We start from the raw sequence: 20289 nt of genomic DNA on the forward strand, positions 1-20289 counted from the left end.
GAAATATTGAACGCATCCATATAATCTGTTGACGCGCGTGTGCTAAATTTGAAACATAAAAATATGGATCTTTGAAAATTCTAGTTGATTTGTTGAATATAAACACAAAACATTACAAATACAATTAGATATAGAAATGTGAAATTATTTGTGAGTTAACGAACTTCGTCCGCAGGTCACCGGCGAAGTAAATCGGCTATCATATCGTAAGTAACCTAAATTTTATTTTCGCAAAGTGACAGTCAGATATATTATTAAAAATATTGCAAATACCGCATAACGATATTGATTTTTGAATGTTTTACAGTATGCGGTGTTTTCTTACTGCTTTATGCTGTATTTGTTGCTTGTGAGATGATTGTTGTTCTTTTAAAAAATCTATTTGGTTGTAGTTCGAAATTAGCTGGTATTAATTTACTATTTACTGTATTTTATATCAAAAAGTTTACATTTATATATGTAAATGAATATTTTTGCGACATAAATAACTTCTAAACTAGATTTTATATTTCTAAATAATTTAAAACGAAACAATATGCTGTTTTGTCCCAATTGCCTACCCTAAAGTCCACAATGGAACAGGAAGATGAATTCGAGCCTACGTTTAAGACATCTCCGGATGAATTACCCAAAATACACAAAAAATGCAACCACAACCGTCCACACACCAGGTTATTGATAGAAAAATATAATATTTATTATTATTTAGTATATCATACCATCGAAGTTAAAAATCCATAATTATTTTTAACAAAATATTAACTATTTTCTAAGCAATGCCAAATAAAATGCAAAATATTGCTATTTATCTGGATTTTAAACTTCTATCTTATCACCATTTTTCTGTCTACAGTTAAATCTCTTCATAATAATTTCACTATGCTTATCATATGCATTGTGCTTCTATCAATCTCGAATTTCATCACAACATTACAGTAGTAAACTTCAAATTACAAAATATAAACTGCATCGTGACATAAAAACAAAACATTCAAATTATAATTACAAAAACTCTAAAGCAATTATTGTTCTACATCCCACTAATTATCATTATTAATAATAACAATAAAATTGTTATATCTATATAGATTTATGTGTTGTAATATTGAAAACTATTTTTTGTCTGTTATTTTACAGACTATTATATTGTTCTTAAGTTTACCAGTTACCCAATAATAATTAATTCTGGGTAACTTTTACAGTCCAAAGGACTAGGTTACGCCTGTTTAGTCATTTACTTCAAGTAAACTCATGTACTTGTTATATCTGCGTAGGTGACATAAATTTGTTATAATTTTAAACCCATTTAGTGGTTGAGTTTGATGTGTGCATACCCTGAAATTCAGATACATTTGAAATGAAATGAAATTCCTCTTATCTGAGATGCGAGACGGAAATAATAATAATAGTAAATGCCTCACACTCAACGGCTCCCACTAGGAATTGCTCCTGTGTCGGGGGTCCGGAAACACACACAATACACAAGCAAAAACACCCAATCAATGGCAAACATCTGTATGGCTGAAACAAAAGTTTGCCATGTGCAGATATCGAACCCGCAACCGCCAGCGTAACAGTCACATACTAGTGTTGACCGTTTTTTTTCGCGAGTTATTGCCTTATTGCTTTTACGCTTGTGTAGTGTAGTGTAGGACTCCTGGCCAACCCAGACTACCCACTAAAACCCAGCGGTGCCCTCATCGCCATAGCGTGGTGCCACGAGATTGCTTTCGCATGCTACCGCGACGCCCCGACGTTTGGCCCTGGCGTCTAAAGAGCACCTACGGACACTGTGAGTGCTCTATCACCCTGGCGGCGAGTGGGAGGAATAGTGGTGGCCTTCTCCCACACTATTGCGAAGGTTAAAGCAGCGCATAACGCTGTCTCCTTCCCCCTGTTATTATATGATTACGGCCGACAAGCACCTCACAGATCTTCGTCTATTACGGCCACTAGGGCGCAGCGCTGGGGCCCCCAAGCCACACAGTCCTCGAGAGTGTGATGCGCCGTATCACTTGGCTCACCACACGCGTGACAGGCAGGGGTGGCCATCCTACCCGCGATCTGATGCAGGTACTTACCGAAGTATCCGCGCCCGGTAAGTACCTGTGTCAGTCTAAAGGATGCCATGACCCAGCAACGTAGGTGAGGACGAATGGCATCTACCGTCGCTAGACCCGCCGCTGGAGACCCCAGATCCTCCATCAACCAATCGATCAGGGCTCTCTGAGCCTGAGTCCTGATTCTACGAATCTGGTCCGCACTCGGAATTTGTCCTCGAGCTCGGAGGCTCGACCGGTACCGGTACACTTCCGCAAGCATCTGCGCCTAGAGTTCCCAAGGCGGATCGCTCGCGAGAAATGTCGCCACTGTCCAATACTAGTATTGTGACCGTTGCGCCAACGCGTGACAAATAAAATGTAAGTAAAGTTGTGTAAAGTATAGAAACTTAATGTGCAGATTTATATATAATTTTTTGTTGATTCCATCCAACACTATAATCAGTGTTGCAATGGAACTCTTTTTAATAAACAAACCTTAAGAGGTAGCTAACAACCCGCTGCAATAAAATTGTTGTCTGACACTCATGTCAAAATCTCTGTTGTACTCTACTTATTCCTAAACTTTTATTTAAGGAATTAAAAAAAAAGCTTTAATACCTTAAAGATGTTAAATAGATAAAGATAATTATAAAAAAAGGCTTGGCATAGTTATACTATAATTGCACACCACTAAGAAAATAACCATGTATTGCACACAAAGAAAGATAAACAATAGCAATCTTGAAGCTATAATGCAATCAGACCTCCAGAATGTGCCTTTTGACAGTCCATATAGTCAGAAGCTTTAGAGGATCTCAGAACATTGCTGAATTGAGCTTCTCAAGAAGTGATCTTAAATATGATCGTAACCAAAACTAAAATGTCTTGAAACCTGGGACGTATGGTTTAACTGAGTAGGTCAAATTTTAAAATAGAGGTAAACCGCAAAATCCAGTATGGCTTTTACGGCCGAAGCTAGCCAGCGAAATTTTTTGCGCCATCTACTCCAACAAATCCTTTGTGCCTAAAGACCAAAGACTTGGAACCAACGAAGACAAATGTTTCCGACATATGATCTCTAACTGTACTAAGAAAGCTCATGCTTACTCATGCGAAAGATAGAAATAGGTGTAAATAAAAAATAAGGAGTTCCGCAAATAAACCTCAGATAAGAAACTGAATTGTTAATGGGCGGGAAACGTATTTTCAGGACTTAGTAGTCGTTAGGTCGCTAAAAAATCATACTTCATAAAGCAATTCATGACAGAAATTCGGCCATACTGCGTGTGACCATCAGCGGTTGATGACAAACAGTCACGCACACAGGACATAAAGAAAACATATTAATATATATAACATACACATACATATAACATATATAAGAAAACTGAGGTAGGGCACAGCAGGAATTTCCTGCTCAAAATATGGAGCAGCCCGACTGGGGTAGTACCTCGACCTTACAGAAGATCACAGCTAAATAATACTGTTTTCAAGCAGTATTGTGTTCCTGTTGGTGAGTAAGGTGACCAGAGCTCCTGGGGGGGGGGGGGGGGGGATTGGGCATTGGGTCGGCAACGCGCTTGCCATGCTTCTGGTGTTGCAGACGTCTATAAGCTACGGTCATCGCTTACCATCAGGTGAGCCGTACGCTTGTTTGCCGACCTAGTGACATAAAAAATAAAAAAAAAAAAATTCTCAATAAAGACATTCAACTGTGTAGATATGAGCCAGTGTTTATATAATTGGTTAGAATAGTCGAGTTATCATATAAGAGTGTACAAAGCGCATTATGTGAAACAAACACCATTAACTCGATCTACGTCTTGTGTAGCACTATGTAATGTATTAGACATATTTTCTACGACTGATACAGTTTTCTTATATAAGTTTTAAAGTATTGTTCACGTGTGCCGTTTATGTAATTAGTCAGCTCTTAGTTAAATGGAGATGAATATAGCCCTCCTTCTCCTTCATGGAGACTGGTGTCCTGTATGTCCAGCAGTGGGATTACAGGCTGAATCGATCAATAAAATCTCATAGGAAGCTAATATTATCGGTGAAGTTTTAATTCTTTAGACAAATTTTTTTGCATAGAAATTGGTAAGGCTTTTGGGTTTACCATATCGACAAAAACGCGTTATGTCGCGAAACTGCTAGGAGCGTTTAGTTCTTAATTTCCTTGATTGATAGCTTATTAATGCAAATCCAATAAATCCATTCAAAAGCTACATCAAGACATTTATATGTACAAAGGCTCAAAACGCTTAGTCGAATTGAAAACTTCCTTCCTTTGTCAAGTCAAAACACATCGACTGGACAAAGAACTCATTAAAATTTAATCCATTGACTAACGTAGCTCTGTTAGAATAAATTGAATTTTTTATGAGCAAACTTTGCTTTCGTTCTCTTTGCCCATATAATCTATTCTTATAAGAAAACTGTAACGTGCCAAATTCCTCATATTGAAGACAATCTGAAAAATGTTTTGGAGATCGCTATAGATTGATTGGAGAATATTTCAGTTCGCACAGTTACAAAATAAATAAATTTCTAAAATAAAAGTAGCCAAAGTTACGCCTTATTACATCAGCTATCTGCCAGTGAAAGTCCCGTCAAAATCAGTCAAACCATTTCAGAGATTAGCCGGAACAAACAGACGGACAAAAATGTTATTTTAGTATATATGTATACCGTGTATACAAAAAGCTATTATTTTTATATTACAAACAGACACTCCAATTTTATTTATTTGTAAAGATGTATAGACTGACATGAACACGGACACATATGGACACAGTTGAACGATGCGTAATGCAATTAGAAAGAAGGATAGCTCATTAAAAATTCGCAGTACGTTCGACGTTTAGACCAAATAGATGTTTCAGAGATTAGCCGGAACAAACAGACAGACACAGGCAAAAATCGTATTAAATGTTATATTGGTATATGTACCGTGTTTGTGTTTTACATCCATATGCATTTAGTAAAAACCGGTTATTATTACAAACATACATTAATTTTTATTTATTTGTATAGAATATAGATAACTCTGCAGAATGAACAATACATTTTTTGTTAAACTCCACGCGGATGAAGTCGCGGGCACAGCTAGTTTAATCTATAAATTTTCCTATCGCTAGAATAAGTATATATTATAATTTGTTTTCTAAGGTTGTCTGGAAGAAATTGCTCTTTTAGCGATAAGGCCGCCTTTGTATATCCTCCATTCCTCTAATTGTACTTTTTGTGTTTGTATCTTTTAATAGTGTCCAATAAAGAATATTGTTATTATTATTATTATATATCAGCAAAAACTATTGAAATATTTTCACACTAGAATCTGGTAATCTTCTAATATATATATCTAATATATAAAATTCTCGTGTCGCGGTGTTTGTAGATAAACTCCCCCGAAACGGATTGACCGATTTTCATGAAATTTTGTGTGCATATTGGATAGGTCTGAGAATCGAACAACATCTATTTTTCATCCCCCTAAATGTTAAGGGAAGTCCACCACTAATTTTTTTTTAATTTTTAGATAAATTATTATTTTTTTATGATACGAGTACAACATTAAAAAATACATACAACCCTAAATTTTAAACCGTCTACGATCAACGCCTATTTTTAAATAGCGTTTAGCGGCAAGAACGTTTGCGGAGTCAGCTAGTATATATATAATTTAATTAATTAAAACAATTCTTAGAAATTAGAAATCTTTGGTGATATTTTTTTTAATAAACTTAGAATTTATGAATATATAAGAACTCAAAACAGTATAACAATATTGTTGTACCGTAAAAATAAAAATAAAATAAAAATGGCTTCGTATGTAAATTTTTTAGTGGCTGGAATAGCCGTTAGAAACATTTTCACAAGCATTCATTTATAGTGAAATTTAATTGCTCTATATTGGAGAATACGAATAATAGTTACAGAATACTATATAAAAAAATGCAAATTTTATGACGAGAGAAGAATGGATGGCTGTGATTTTTTTTAAACGACTTCCAAAAAAGGAGGAGGGGTCTCAATTTGACTATTTTTTTTTTTTGTATGTATGTTACCTTAGAACTTGAATGGGTGGACCGATTTTGATTATTTTTTATTCGAAAAATGGTGCGTGTCATGTGGTCCCTTTTAAATTTAATTGTTATCTAGTAAGTACTTTTCGAGTTATATCTGATAATGCGTATTTACTTGACTATTTTTTCGTCAATCTTCGTTGTATTATACCGCATAACTTTTCACTGGGTACACCGATTTTAATGATTCTTGTTTCAATCGCAAGCTGATGCTTGCCTTCTTGATCTGATGACTATATACTGATACTTTTTGAGTAATCTTTGATAACGCGTATTTACTTGACTATTTTTTCGTATACTTACGTTGTAATAACTTGTCGATGTAATTAAAGTCCGTTTTTATTTGTGTGCGAGTAAACACATAATTTTTATGTTTATATGGATTTAGATAGTTAATGAATCAAACACACCATTATTTTTCGGTTATGCGATCGATTCTTTTACTAGTAAAACCGAGACACACTTTTAATAGTAAGTATAGGGTGCTAGTATTAGAAGAAAATAACAATGTATGTATAAGTAATACGATGGCTTAGCGAAATGCACACATGCAAATAAATTTAGACCAAGTTTACATTTGTATATTATTATCATAATATTCGATTAATAAATGCGTATTTGAATATCGAATTTGAAATCCGATTGTTTTAATGTGCGCTTGGGACCAGTAACAACCATTCACTTGTGCGCTAACTGGCCACTGTGACTACAACACTCGACAGTCGGCAGTCACCTGCTGGCAACGGCGCGTGACGGTACTGTCACACCATTTGTAGTGAAATCTAGTTTGACTCGAGCGCCGTTTGTTTACTTGCGCGATAACTCGATCGTCAACTTGATTGTTCGCGGTGTTTGTGCGGAAAAGTGAAAATGGGAAAAGTTTTTTCGTAAGTCGATTGATAGAATTTTTAATTAATAAGTAAGTAAATAATAATAAGTAATGAAAGTAACGTTGCGTCAATTGAGTAATTGTTTTGCAAGTTGTTGCTACAGTTAAGTTTCAGTAATTACGTGATTTTCTATTATGAGTTTTGTCTCAAAATATGTATCTGATATGTAGTTTTTATATCTTAAAGAATATGTCAGAATTGTTGACGCCTATGATTATTATTCTCGTACTTAAATCAATACCAGACGGTCGTGGGTTTTAATCCGGGATGAAAACGCTGTGTTGTCTCGTGTGGAAATTTGATTTTAATTTTAAAACAGTTAATTAAATAGAAAGAAATGAACCTAATAGCGTGTCTTATGTATGCATAGGACAGGAGACTAATTTAACCGTGGGATATCTCTTGCTTTTTACGAAAGAAAAAAAGACATTTTTTATTTTTTTATTAAACATAAGTACATTTGCTCATAAAAATCAAAGTATCCTAACATTTCTTACAATTATATTATTTAAATATGTTTAACCTAATCTCCTCGTAACTTAAAGTCCTTAAACTCTGAATCTCCATCTAAATATTCACGCGAACAAAGTACCAAGTTACATCTTAATCATTTCAGTAGCTACATAAAATTTTTATTAGGATGATATAACTTTTAACTGTTACGAAATTAATTGTTTTTTTTTGTACTGTGGCTATAATGGAAATTACGTTTAGCATTGTTGTCTGATGGTTTTTGTCAACTGCGACCAGGGTTTGGCCAACTTTTATTTATCGACCTTGGTCTTTCATCCAACCTCGTGACAAATTGGTTTTTTATCTATAAAATTTATTTTTATTTTAACATGACTCTTGACTCATGACTCGATGATTTTAAATCAATTTTAGAATTATATATTTTTATGTATTTTTATCGTTATATAATATGTATTAAAAAAAAGTTACTATAAACAAGCCCTAATATAAAATATTCGTCTATCTATAGGCCAATATGAACCCTAATAACATTTGTTGCCAACAAACGTTGGAGTTATCGAACTCATTGAACAAATCATAATATAAGGAATATTGGAGACAAACACTTGTTGAGTCGACTAATAGAAATAAATACAAACCTGACAATAATTGGCATCAATATATCTGTGAGTGAATAAATCTTAAAATAACGAATATTGGTCACAGTGTTGGTTGGTTGGACCAATATGAACAAATCCTAATAAAAGGTATCAAATATTGGCTGATTTTACCAATACTAAACATGAAACAGATAGTATCAAGCCTTGTGGCACACTTGGGACGAAGCCGTCCCAAATGTCCCACAAGTGAATACGAATGAAACGACAACTTGTCACGAACAGACATGCAATTTCACCGAGTTTTTTGATATTTAAATATTAAAGGCCAGATATTATGAAATATTTTCGTCACCAAGTAATTGTAGTGACTTAAAAGGGTATAAAAATTATGAACTTTCGAATGCTCAGAACGTATATGGAAAAAACTTTTTGAAGTAAAACTTGAAAATTGAAATAAGGGAGTTACTTGGTGAATGCGTGACGAGAGCGTTACGAAAAGTGACATCGGGCGGGGCGAACGGAGCAAGAGAGAGGTGCGAACAAATTTGTACAGATATACCTACTGGAAGAGGACATTAAACGAACAATTCTTCTATATATCTATATTTAAACTTAAATAATGTTAAAATTGCATGTTTGCGATGTTGTAATATAAGCTACGATTTTGTACACAAAATCAGATATTCATAGAATATTTGTAATGTTACGAGTATGACGTCGATGTTGCCGGAAACGAAATTCAAGAATTATGGATTCCGTTGAAGCAATTACGGTTATGTTTCATGCAACCACATAAATAAGGTATCAGCAAAATGTATACGTACTGTTATCAATAGAACTGCACATTTTTCATACTTTATATATATATATATATATATATATATATATATATATATATATTTTTTTTTATTTTTTTATTTATATACTTAATTGCACTCAAAAAATTGATATAAAACATACAATAATAGAAAGGTTTATGGCAAAGGTGGACTTATCTCTGAAAGAGATTTCTTCCAGTCAACCCATGGTCATGAGTAAGTGTTTCATATAGCGAGGCAAACAGTGCAAGAAGTATTCATTCAGAAGAAAATAAAAAATAAATAATAAATATTAAAAAAAAAACACCAAAGAAAAAATAAATAAAATAAAAGAATAAAATTTATATATATATACAAAAATGTAACATACTACATATTAACAAATACATATAAAGATACATACCAACATACACATATACTTATACATATACATACTCACTATAATATATAAGTAAATACATACATATTCTATAATATAAAGATGATTACACATTAGCTAGTGAAAGCAAGTGTTTCTTTAATTTATATTTAAAGGAAACAAGGGAAGGACTAGTTTGAATGACTCTTGGGAGTTTGTTCCATAGTATGGAGGCGCGTACTGAATAAGAATTTAACTTAAATTTTGTATTACATTTCGGTATGTCTAGCTTAGCTGTAATGCCAGGGCGCCTGGAACGAGTAGGAGAGGGCAGTAGGTGAAATCGGGATCGAAGATACGATGGAGCATTTGGATCGTGAAGGATGTTAAAGAGAGTGGAAAGGATGTGCATATCACGCCGAAGACGAATGGGGAGCCATTTTAACTGAGCACGAAATTGAGAGATGCGATCAAATTTTCGCAGGCCAAAAATGAATCTTATGGCAAGATTTTGGAGACGCTCTAACTTTGTAAGTAGCTCCTCAGTCACATCCAGATAGCATACATCAGCATAATCAAGGATAGGCAGTAGAAGGGTTTGCGCAAGCATAATTTTGGTTTGGAAAGGAAGAAAATATTGGAGACGCTTGAGAGAGTGAAATGTGTAGTGTATTCTTCTGCTGACCTCGCTGACATGAGCTGACCATGACAAATTGCAATCCATAATAAGCCCTAAATTCCTAACTTTATCACAGTAAGGAATTGGGACCCCAGAGTACGAGATTTTAGGAACCAATTCCCAGTCAAGTCTGCTTCTCAATCGACTACTTCCAATAATGATAGCTTGTGATTTAGCAGGACCACCAGACCAAAAGACCTAGCCCAGTCCTGAACTGCGACAAGGTCACTATTTAAATTTTCAACAGCCTCATGCAACTCAGTCAACTGGAAGTGTCTGTATATTTGTAAGTCATCTGCATACAAATGGAAGGGAGAAGTGATAACACGAGAAACATTGTTAATGAACACAGAAAATAGCAATGGAGATAAGACGCCACCTTGTGGAACACCAGCAGTAAGCTCCATCCAATCTGACGTATTGCCGTTGAAAGTAACGCACTGCTGACGTCCAGAAAGATAGGAGTGAAACCAGTCAATAACTGCAGGTGAGATGTTAACTGCACGCAGAGTACTAAGAAGAATGTCGTAATCAACTGAGTTAAAAGCACTGCTAAAGTCTAGCAGGATCATGGCAGTGAGCTTGGTTTGATCCATTGCACACCGCACATCCTCTGCCACATTCAGCAGTGCTCCAACAGTGCTGTGGGAGGGACGGAAACCGGATTGATAAGGAGATATAAAATTGTAAGAGGAGAGATGAGTATAAATTTGACTATGAACAACGGATTCTAGGACTTTGGAGAGTATGGGAAGAATGGATATAGGTCGAAATTGAGAAGGGATAGTAGGATTAGAGGTTTTAGGTAAGGGTATGACAAGAGCTTTCTTCCATAGCGATGGAAGGACATTGCATGTAAGTGAAAAATTTATTATGTGAGTAATTACAGGTGCAATGTCCTCCAACACAGGAAGAATCATGTCGAGGCTGAGGCTATCGTTACCAATTGCTTTAGTTGATATAGAACGTACATGCTTCTTAATATCCTCCTGCGAGACTGCTTCAAATGAAAAACTAGGTAGGTCAGGTGAGACAAAAGTAGATAAAAAAGAAAGCGTTGCAGCCCTAGTATTAGAATCCACAGTTACAGGTGGAGTAATAAAATGTGTGTTCAGAGAATTTAGATTCACGAAACTTTGGCAGGTTATCGTGGATTTGCCCACCCCTAGCGACCTAAGGAATCTCCAAACTTGGGATTGGCAGAGACCCTGAATTGAAGAGTGGATGTAACGGCGCTTAGCGTCCCTACACATTCTATTGCAGATGTTACGTAGTTTTTTGTATATGTTTAAGTTTTCTTGGGTTGGATTTTGTTTGTTTTTTGTTTTAGCTTTGTCGCGCTTTGCCATTGTTCTTTTGATTACAGGTGTTAGCCAGGGAGCGGGAGCGTGTTTGATTTCGCACAGGTTTATTGATAAATATATATATATATATATATATATATATATATATATTTATCAATACTAGTAGTCACCCAGTGGTCGAAATTCGACCATAATTAATTTAAATTATAAGTTTGAACATTTTTAAGGTTCCGTTGTTTGTTTTTTTTTTTTTCTTCATTTAAGGAGTTTTAGTCCATAAGGACTACGCCACTCCATAGGAACATCATACATTTATATACAAGAAATTAATGAGGTCGTCGTCGCATACCAATGTTTACAATCTTATACAATAGTTTAGCCGGTTCAGAAAGAGGGTACGCCAAAATTGAATTACAACCTCCAAGTTCTTTAAAATTTTGAGTTATTTGCAGCACATCATTTCTAATATCTTCATTTCGGACACATTCTACCATAATGTGAACTGCATCTTCAATGATGCCGCATTCGGTGCACAACGGATATGGTAGCATCAGGTAAGCAAACTTAAAATGGAATGTGACCGGAACGGAGTCTAAATGCTGTGGTTAACGTATTCCTACTCAACATTCATCAAACCATGGTATTCTCCAAGGATCATTCTGCGTGGTTCTGTACCATATGCCCTTCTCCACTGACCGTTCATCAAAATAAATTTTCCACATATCAAAACAGTATATTTTAATTAGATGTAAACAGTCAGTGACAAAGACTATACTTCTACCATAATAAACAAATGAGTATATAATTATGCGTGTGTCTCAAATGCATGGTAGTGTGTGTAGTGTTTCTTTAAATTGATTAAATGTATTTTTGTGCATAATTAAAAAAAATATTAGCATTCTGCACTTCTTCTTTATATAAATTATAAGTGTGCGAAATTTCATACTCCTCCGTCAATAACGCAATTTACGTAAAAAGGAGTACAAAGTTTTTGATTCACGTATTAATATATAGATATAAAGAAAACTATTACGAATAAAGTATTATAGGGTTTTTTTGCTAAATCCGTTCATAAACAACAGTTGCTCCTGGCAATGGTTAAAGCCATGATTATAATTTTTATGGCGATTCTATTGGCACATGTCCAATTTTTTTTTTTTTTTAATATAATTATCATCCAGTAAGCAGATGAGTGAAGGTCGACCTTAATTGGAAACTTAGACTATAAGAAAGATAAAAGAGCTATTACCAAATTTGATAAAAACAATGTGAGATCCAAATAACAAAATGAATCATTCCATACGATTCCAGGATTCTGTTATTAGTATGCACCGTCGGTGACTGTACGTCTATTGCCTTGTACGGTCGCTAAGCAGACTTGCACTATTATCAGAACAGGCGTCAGTGTGAATTTGGCACGACACTATCGCCTCGGTGCTCGCTCACGAGAGTAGCGGTCGAGGGTAGCGATCTATTATGAGCGATGATATATGATTTTATTCAGCCTGTAACATCCCACTGCTGGGCCGTAGGCTTCTACCTCCAAATAGGAGAAGGATCGGAGCTAAACACACCGGGCGGATGGTGTCCACCCGGTGATACCACTGTGACGGATGGTGATTTGATTTGGTTCGTGATGGTGATGGGTATTTTAATATTAAATAACGATATGGTAAAAAGCTTAGTGCTACCATAGTTATAATTATTCCTAGAATTATTAGTATTTCGTATTTCCACCGGAACTAAACCGTTAGGTTGTTACAAATGCAAACTAATACAGAATACGATTTTACTTGTGATAAGCTTTTAAACAAAATTACGTCTAAACAGTATGTTTATGTTACGTCTGGATAAATATATCTATAAAATGCTGAAATAATCTTATATATAAATTTCTTGTGCTACAATGTTAGTTACTATACTCCTGCGAAATGACTGGAACGATTTTTATAAAATTTTGTATGCATATCGGGTAGGTCTGAGAATCAGCCAACATCTATTTTTCATACCACAAAGCTATAAGGGGGCGGATTGAGGAGGCTAATAACATATATGGCAAAACAACGTTTGCGGGGTCAGCTAGTATTAATATTATATTTTATGACTTTTTAATTAAGTTGTGGATAGCGCTATTCGAGGGAAGACGGTCACTAGATAGGATGGACATAGGCCTCCCCAAGTTCGCGCCAGAACAGTTTACTGTTAAGGTACAATCGTAACTTATATTTGCAGAATAAACTTTACCCACAACTCCAACAGGCCCTCACTAAACATGTGATGAAACTACCGACTTATTAATATCTATCGTTTGTCTCCCATTAGGTATAAATCACTTTGCCTCTGTATACTTTGTTTTACTTCGTAAAGGTAACCAAATGTTTGATTGTAATGCTTATCTCAAAACGAAAATCAGTCCTAGATTCGTGTAACGCCAATAAATAAAACATTGTTACATAGTTTTTGTAACGATACATGTAATTACTGTTTTTTTTTTTTACAACTAGGTCGGCGAACAAGCTTACGGCTCACCGGATGGTAAACGATTACCGTAGCTTTATATACGCCTACTACCCCAGAAGTTTTGCAAGCGCGTTGCCAATCCTACCCCTAACGAGCTCTGATCACCTAACAGGAACACAACACTGCTTGAAAGCGTTATTATTTAGCTGTGATTTTCTGTAAGGTCGGGGTATTTCCCCAGTGGGACTGCTCCAGATTTTGAGCAGGATATGTCCTGTTGTGCCATATCTCATTTGAATGTTCTTTTGTGAACAGAAAACGATGCGTCACAACGCATAATATGTCGCGAAGTTCTGCGATATATCATTACAAGTAAATAGTATGTTAGGCATTATAATTTCCGGTTTAAGAATGTCTAATAATCGCGTCCGTTCGCGAAGTGTTGTCTTTTTAACCGACTTCAAAAAAAGGAGGTTACTCAATTCGACCGTATATATATTTTTTTTATGTATGTTCGGGGATAACTCCGTCGTTTATGAACCGATTTTGATAATTCTTTTTTTGTTGGAAAGAAGATATCCCTGGTTGGGTACCATGATAAGGAAACCAGGATCTGATGATGAGATCCCAGAGAAATCGAGGGAAACTCTCGAAAATCCGCATAACTTTTTACTAGGTGTACCGATTTTGATGATTTTTAATTTAATCGAAAGCCGATGTTTATCATATGCTCACATTTAAATTTCATCGAAATCTGATTACAACTTTTGGAGTAATCTTTGATAATGCGTATTTACTTGACCATTTTTTCGTCTACCTACGTTGTATTACTTGTCGATATAATTGAAGTTGGTTTTCCTTCGTTTGCCTGCAAACACAATTATTGACATTTTTGTCCCTTACATGACAAAGGTAACTAGAAAAGAAATGTAATAATTATTACCCCTTCAGCGGTACCGCTTAAATTAATATTTACTAAGATTAATCTAAATTTAGGATGAATGCACTTTAACCTGCTCCTACTAGTCAAGAAGTAGGATCAGAAACGCAGACATCATCTCAGACTAGTGAATTCAATATCATTATAATAATTAAAGTAATTGTTTTAGTCTGACGTCGAAATGAGCAACTTTCAACTGTGTTAATAAAGCAGATGTAAAAAACGTGAATTTACAAATAAAAAAAGGCGAGATAATTAATGTTTCTTTGACTTTTTGTTCACAGTAGTTCTTACGTAGGTACGTAATGTAATAATCTAAGAATTTAAAAAATCTATTTAATTATGTTATTCGCGTTTAAGAGTGAATGTACACGTAATACTTCATGAATTGCATATGATTAATTATCTTCTATGTGATAGTTAACGGTTGTCTTATTTACTAACACATAAATAAAATTAGAGCGTTTGTTTGTAATATTAAAATGACCACTTTTTACTAAATTCATATGTATGTATTGTATACACGGTACATATACCAAAATATTTTTTTAATACTTTTTGTCTGTCTGTCTGACTGTTTGTCCCCGGCTAATCTCTGAAACGGCTAGACTGATTTTGACGGGACCTTCACTGGCAGCTGATGTAATAAGGAGTAACTCTGCGAACTGAACGATAACTATTTTGGTGAATTCCACGCGGAAGAAGTCGCGGCCACAGCTAGTTTACCTATATTTTTATATCATTCACGCTAAATATAAAATGAAAGTTATTTTTGACGTAAAATTTAAATTTAAAAAAAGTCATGATTCGCTAAAAAAAAAACTCGTAGCTTTACATTCTTTATTAACCGACTTCCAAAAAAGGAGGAGGTTCTCAATTCGACTGTTTTTTTTTTTTTTTTTTTTTTTTTTTTTTTTTTTTTTTTTTTTATGTATGTTACATCAGAACTTTTGACTGGGTGGAGCGATTTCGACAAATTTTCTTTTAATCGAAAGGTGTTGTGTGCCAATTGGTCCCATTTAAATTTATTTGAGATCTAACAACTACTTTTCGAGCTATATCTAATAATGCGTTTTTACTTGACGCTTTATTCGTCGACCTACGTTGTATTATACCGCATAACTTTCTACTGGATGTACCGATTTTAATAATTCTTTTTTTGTTAGAAAGGAGATATCCCAAGTTTAGTACCATGATAAGGAAACTAGGATCTGATGATGGGATCCTAGAGAAATCGAGGGAAACTCTTGAAAATCCGCAATAACTTTTTACTAGGTGTACCGATTTTGATAATTCTTTTTTTGTTGGAAAGAAGATATTCCTAGTTTAGTACCATGATAAGGAAACCAGGATCTGATGATGAGATCCCAGAGAAATCGAGGGAACTTCTTGAAAATCCGCAATAACTTTTTATTAGGTGTACCGATTTTAATGATTTTTAATTTAATCGAAAGCCGATGTTTATCATGTGGTCACATTTAAATTTCATCGAGATCTGATAACTACTTTTTGAGTAATCTTTGATAATGCGTTGTTACTTGACTATTTTTTCGTCGATCTACGTTGTATTACTCGGCGATGTAATTGAAGTCGGTTTTTTTTTCGTTTGCGAGCAAACACAATTATTGACTAAAAATCTTAATTATTAATAGCATTTATTCTTAAAAAACTCGAAACTAAACCGCAAAAAAATATTTCATTACGCTTTAAGTTATAGCCGTAGCTCATTAACATGTCCGTAGCGATCGAGGGTCGGGCCCCACACCACACGTGTCGACGTGGTAACATCCAATCAATACTGTGACACGCACGTCGTCACGGATACAATAATGTTAGCTCACGTTACAGCTTCGGAACTATCACTACACTTGACAAACCGTAACAGTCACCATCATGGGCGTACCCACAGTGGGGCGAGATCATTTTCTCCATCCTGAGTCGAAACTAATAATAGTATTTTTAGATTTATATTTTAAATTTTAAATTAGCTAAAACGTCCGTAAGATATTATTGAAAAAGTTTAGATAGTGAAGGTAAATAAAAAAGTATTTATTTTTATTTTCTACTATGTATTCATTGAATTTTTACATTTATACTAGCTAACTCCGCAAACGTTTTTTTGCCATATATTTTATTAACCCCCTCAATCCCCCCCCCCCTCCTATAACTTAGGATAATGAAAAATAGATGTCCGACCGGTGGCGGGATAACCATCTAACTGCTTGCTTTGAAATACACAGGCCGAAGACGGGCAACAGCGTCTTCGGTGCGACAAAGCCAGCCCTGCGGTCACCTACCCGCCTGCCCAGCGTGGTGACTATGGGCAAAACACATGAGTTCACGTTATTTTTGGCGTAAACTTGTGGAAGCCTATGTCCAGCTGTGGACTGTATAGGCTGTAATGATGAGATGTTGTTCGATTCTCAAACCTACCAAATATGCACACAAGATTTTATGAGAATCCGTCAAGACGTTTCGGAGGAGTTTAACTACAAACACCGCGACACGAGAATTTTATATATTGCACTAGTGGTCGTCCAATGGTCGAATTTCGACCATAATTAATTTAAATTATATAGATAGATATTATCTAGTATGTTTGACATTCAGTAAAGACAATATTCTCAATTTTATTGACGCGTGTGTGTCAAATGCCACGGTAGTGTGTGTAATATTATTTTTACTCATTTGATGTATTTTTTATGCATTATCAAAAAAAATTAGTATTATGCACTCCTTCTCTATATAAACTATATAAGTGTGCAAAACTTCATACTCCTCCATCCTCGCAATTTTCGTAACAAGTGGTACAAAGTTTCTGCTTCACGTATTAATATATAGAAGATTACATAAAATTAACAAATACGTGACATTGTGTGTTAGCAGTAAAATGCACTGTCTAAAAAAGTTTCTTTGTTTCAAATTCATAAGAGTTCTTCTTCTTCAGGGTTAATGCCTTTCAATAGTGCCAAATGAGCACAGATGATTTCGCCAATGTCACGTAGAACTATTCCAATTCATCAGAGTTCCTAATACTTTTAGTTTTTTTTTTTCAAATGTCACGTCAAAATTTACCAACTTTTACTTCGTAGGAGTGTCTTAGAATTAAACACACCTCTTTAAACAAACTTTTACTTACTTACTCTTTAAATAATATAAAGTAATGAAGAAAGTTTTTAATTTAGTGATGTTACGTTTTTTTTCCTTTTACTTACACACACATTAGCCTATCGCAGTCAACTGCTGGACATAGGCCTCCACAAGTTCGCGCCAAAAATGGCGTGAATTCAATGTGTGTGTGTTCGGGGATAACTTAGTCATTTTATGAAGCGTTTGTTATGATTCTTTTTTTGTTGGAAAGAATCTGATGATGGCATCCCAAAGAAATCGAGGGGAACCTTCGAAAATCGTAGTGGCGACTACTGCGTTTGTTATTTTTTTTTTTTTGTATAAGTACCTACGTTGTATTATTTGTCGATGTAATTGAAGCCGGATTTTTTCGTTTGCTAGCAAAGATCATTATTATTTTTTATTTCATAAAGTAAATTAGTTTAATAGCAAATTGTGACTACTTCGGATCCAATTAAGTTTATTGCATTTTTGCTTTACGAATAAATAGCATCGAAAAAAAATTCATTAATTATAATTATTTTCCTTATGATTTATTTAACTATTTTGTAACCTAAGTTATTTGTCCTTGTACAAAAAAATTAACTTATATAAAACATTGTGAAAGCGACTCGCGTGACATGGTAGGGTAAAAACTTGCACAAGTCATGTCTAAGTGTTTCAAGTTATTTTCTTTTACGATGAACTGTCTTTGGAAGTTTAACCATTAACGCTTGATAACAGTTTGAAAGTGGATAAGTATGGGTATCGTGATGCTTTTTTAATAATCCTTTTTTAGCCCTTTAAGTACCTACTTGTATTTGGTAATGATTGACTAAGTGGACGTTTATGTGCATGTATGTTATGGATGATCATTAAGATATTGAATACATTGGTATTTAATTTAGTTTTATTTTTGTATACCTATTACCTATATTGAGTGGATGTAAATGTGTTTGCTCGCAAACGAAAAAAAAACCGACTATAATTACAAGTAACACAACAAAGGTAGACGAAAAAATAGTCAAGTAAAGGTTCTTTTTTCTTTTTATATAACTAAATAGGCTAACAAGCGTACGACTCACCTGATGATAAGCGATATCCGTTGCCTATAGACGCCTGTAACACCAGAAGCATCGCAAGCGCGTTGCCGACCCTAATCCAATTCTAATTCTAGGTGCTACGTAAAAGTAAATACGTCAAAAATTACTCAAAAAGCACTCATCAGATATATCGATCAATGTTAAATGGGACCACAAGACAAGTATCGGCTTTTGAATAAAACAAGAATCATCAACATCGGTACACCCAGTGAAAAGCTTTGCGGTATACAAAGAATAAAAATATGTATGCAAAGTAGTTTGACGAAAAAATGGTCAAGTAAATACGCATTATTAGATATAACTCGAAAAGTACTTGTTAGATCTCAATTAAATTTAAATGGGACTACATGAGAAGCACTGCCTTTCGATTAAGTGAGTACTATATACCATTTTTAAGGTATATATATTTACAAAATATCAGTGAAATAGAAGAAATAGTACAAGTTCAGTTGCTACATTATGTTGAGACAATAACGGACCTCCCTAGTTAATCTCTAATTATTCCTGAATATCTTCAAATTCTTATCAGTGTATTTGTCATAATTTCTATCAGTATGTCTTTAGAAAAAATAGGATAGGTTAATAATTAATTAACTGGCTTAAAATAAAATAAAAATCGCCAACTGTGAGTCGGATTTTTTGAGTTCCATGCCAAAAGTGCAAAAATGCAATGTATCTCGTAATATTCGGTTAATAGACGTCGAAATAACATTTTTTTTCTACTGTAATGCACCTTTCTTATTCTATTAAAAATACAAAAGCTAGTATAAAACTATTATATATTTTATCTAAATGATTTTATGTATTAATACGTAATATATTTAGAAAAAAAGCAGGCTTAACCCTGCACCTTGTTTTGACTGGTGGAACTATCAATCTTTAGTATCTACTCAATAATTTTGTAATGCACCTAAGATAAAAATTGACATGTTTGTAAATTTACGAAATCTACCCACAAGGTGGTCAAGGTTCAAACAAATTTATAATTTCTTTTGACATCCGCTCTCGACGAATATAATTTAATGAGCTCACGTATCAAATATCAAAAAGTTTCTATTAATAAACAATGTCACAAATCCTTTTAATATTATAAACGAGATGATTTTTGTCAGGATAGATGGATGGATGGATATTTATTACTCTTTCACGCAGAAATTACTAAACTGACTGGTAATGAAACTTGGGACGTAGATAACTGAAGATTTAGAATAACACACAGGCAATTTTTATCCCGATATTTAGGAGGGATCAGAAACAATTCGAATGAATCGAATAAATAGTATTGATTATTTGGCTAATGTCACGTAGAAGAAGGAATTTGCGATAAAAGACTATTTCTACGAAAAATTAGCGTAGTCATTTGTGATAGAATTTATTAAAATTAATAATAAGGACAGCATATGTAATCATAATGAATAATAAGGAC

At 34.4% G+C, this 20289-nt stretch overlaps 1 protein-coding gene across 1 annotated transcript in view; it reads left to right on the top strand.

The window, feature by feature from the left end:
* Positions 1-23: 23 nt before the first annotated feature.
* LOC123662260 (tubulin polyglutamylase TTLL5) overlaps positions 24-20289 on the top strand; it is a 45400-nt gene continuing 25134 nt past the window's right edge. The window contains exons 1-2 of the mRNA XM_045597126.1: positions 24-206; positions 568-671. Coding sequence (XP_045453082.1) covers positions 574-671 — 98 coding nt within the window. The 5' untranslated portion in view covers positions 24-206; positions 568-573. The remainder of the gene's footprint in view (positions 207-567; positions 672-20289) is intronic.

This window comes from Melitaea cinxia, chromosome 18 (genome assembly GCF_905220565.1).
Source record: "Melitaea cinxia chromosome 18, ilMelCinx1.1, whole genome shotgun sequence".
NCBI lineage: Eukaryota > Metazoa > Arthropoda > Insecta > Lepidoptera > Nymphalidae > Melitaea > Melitaea cinxia.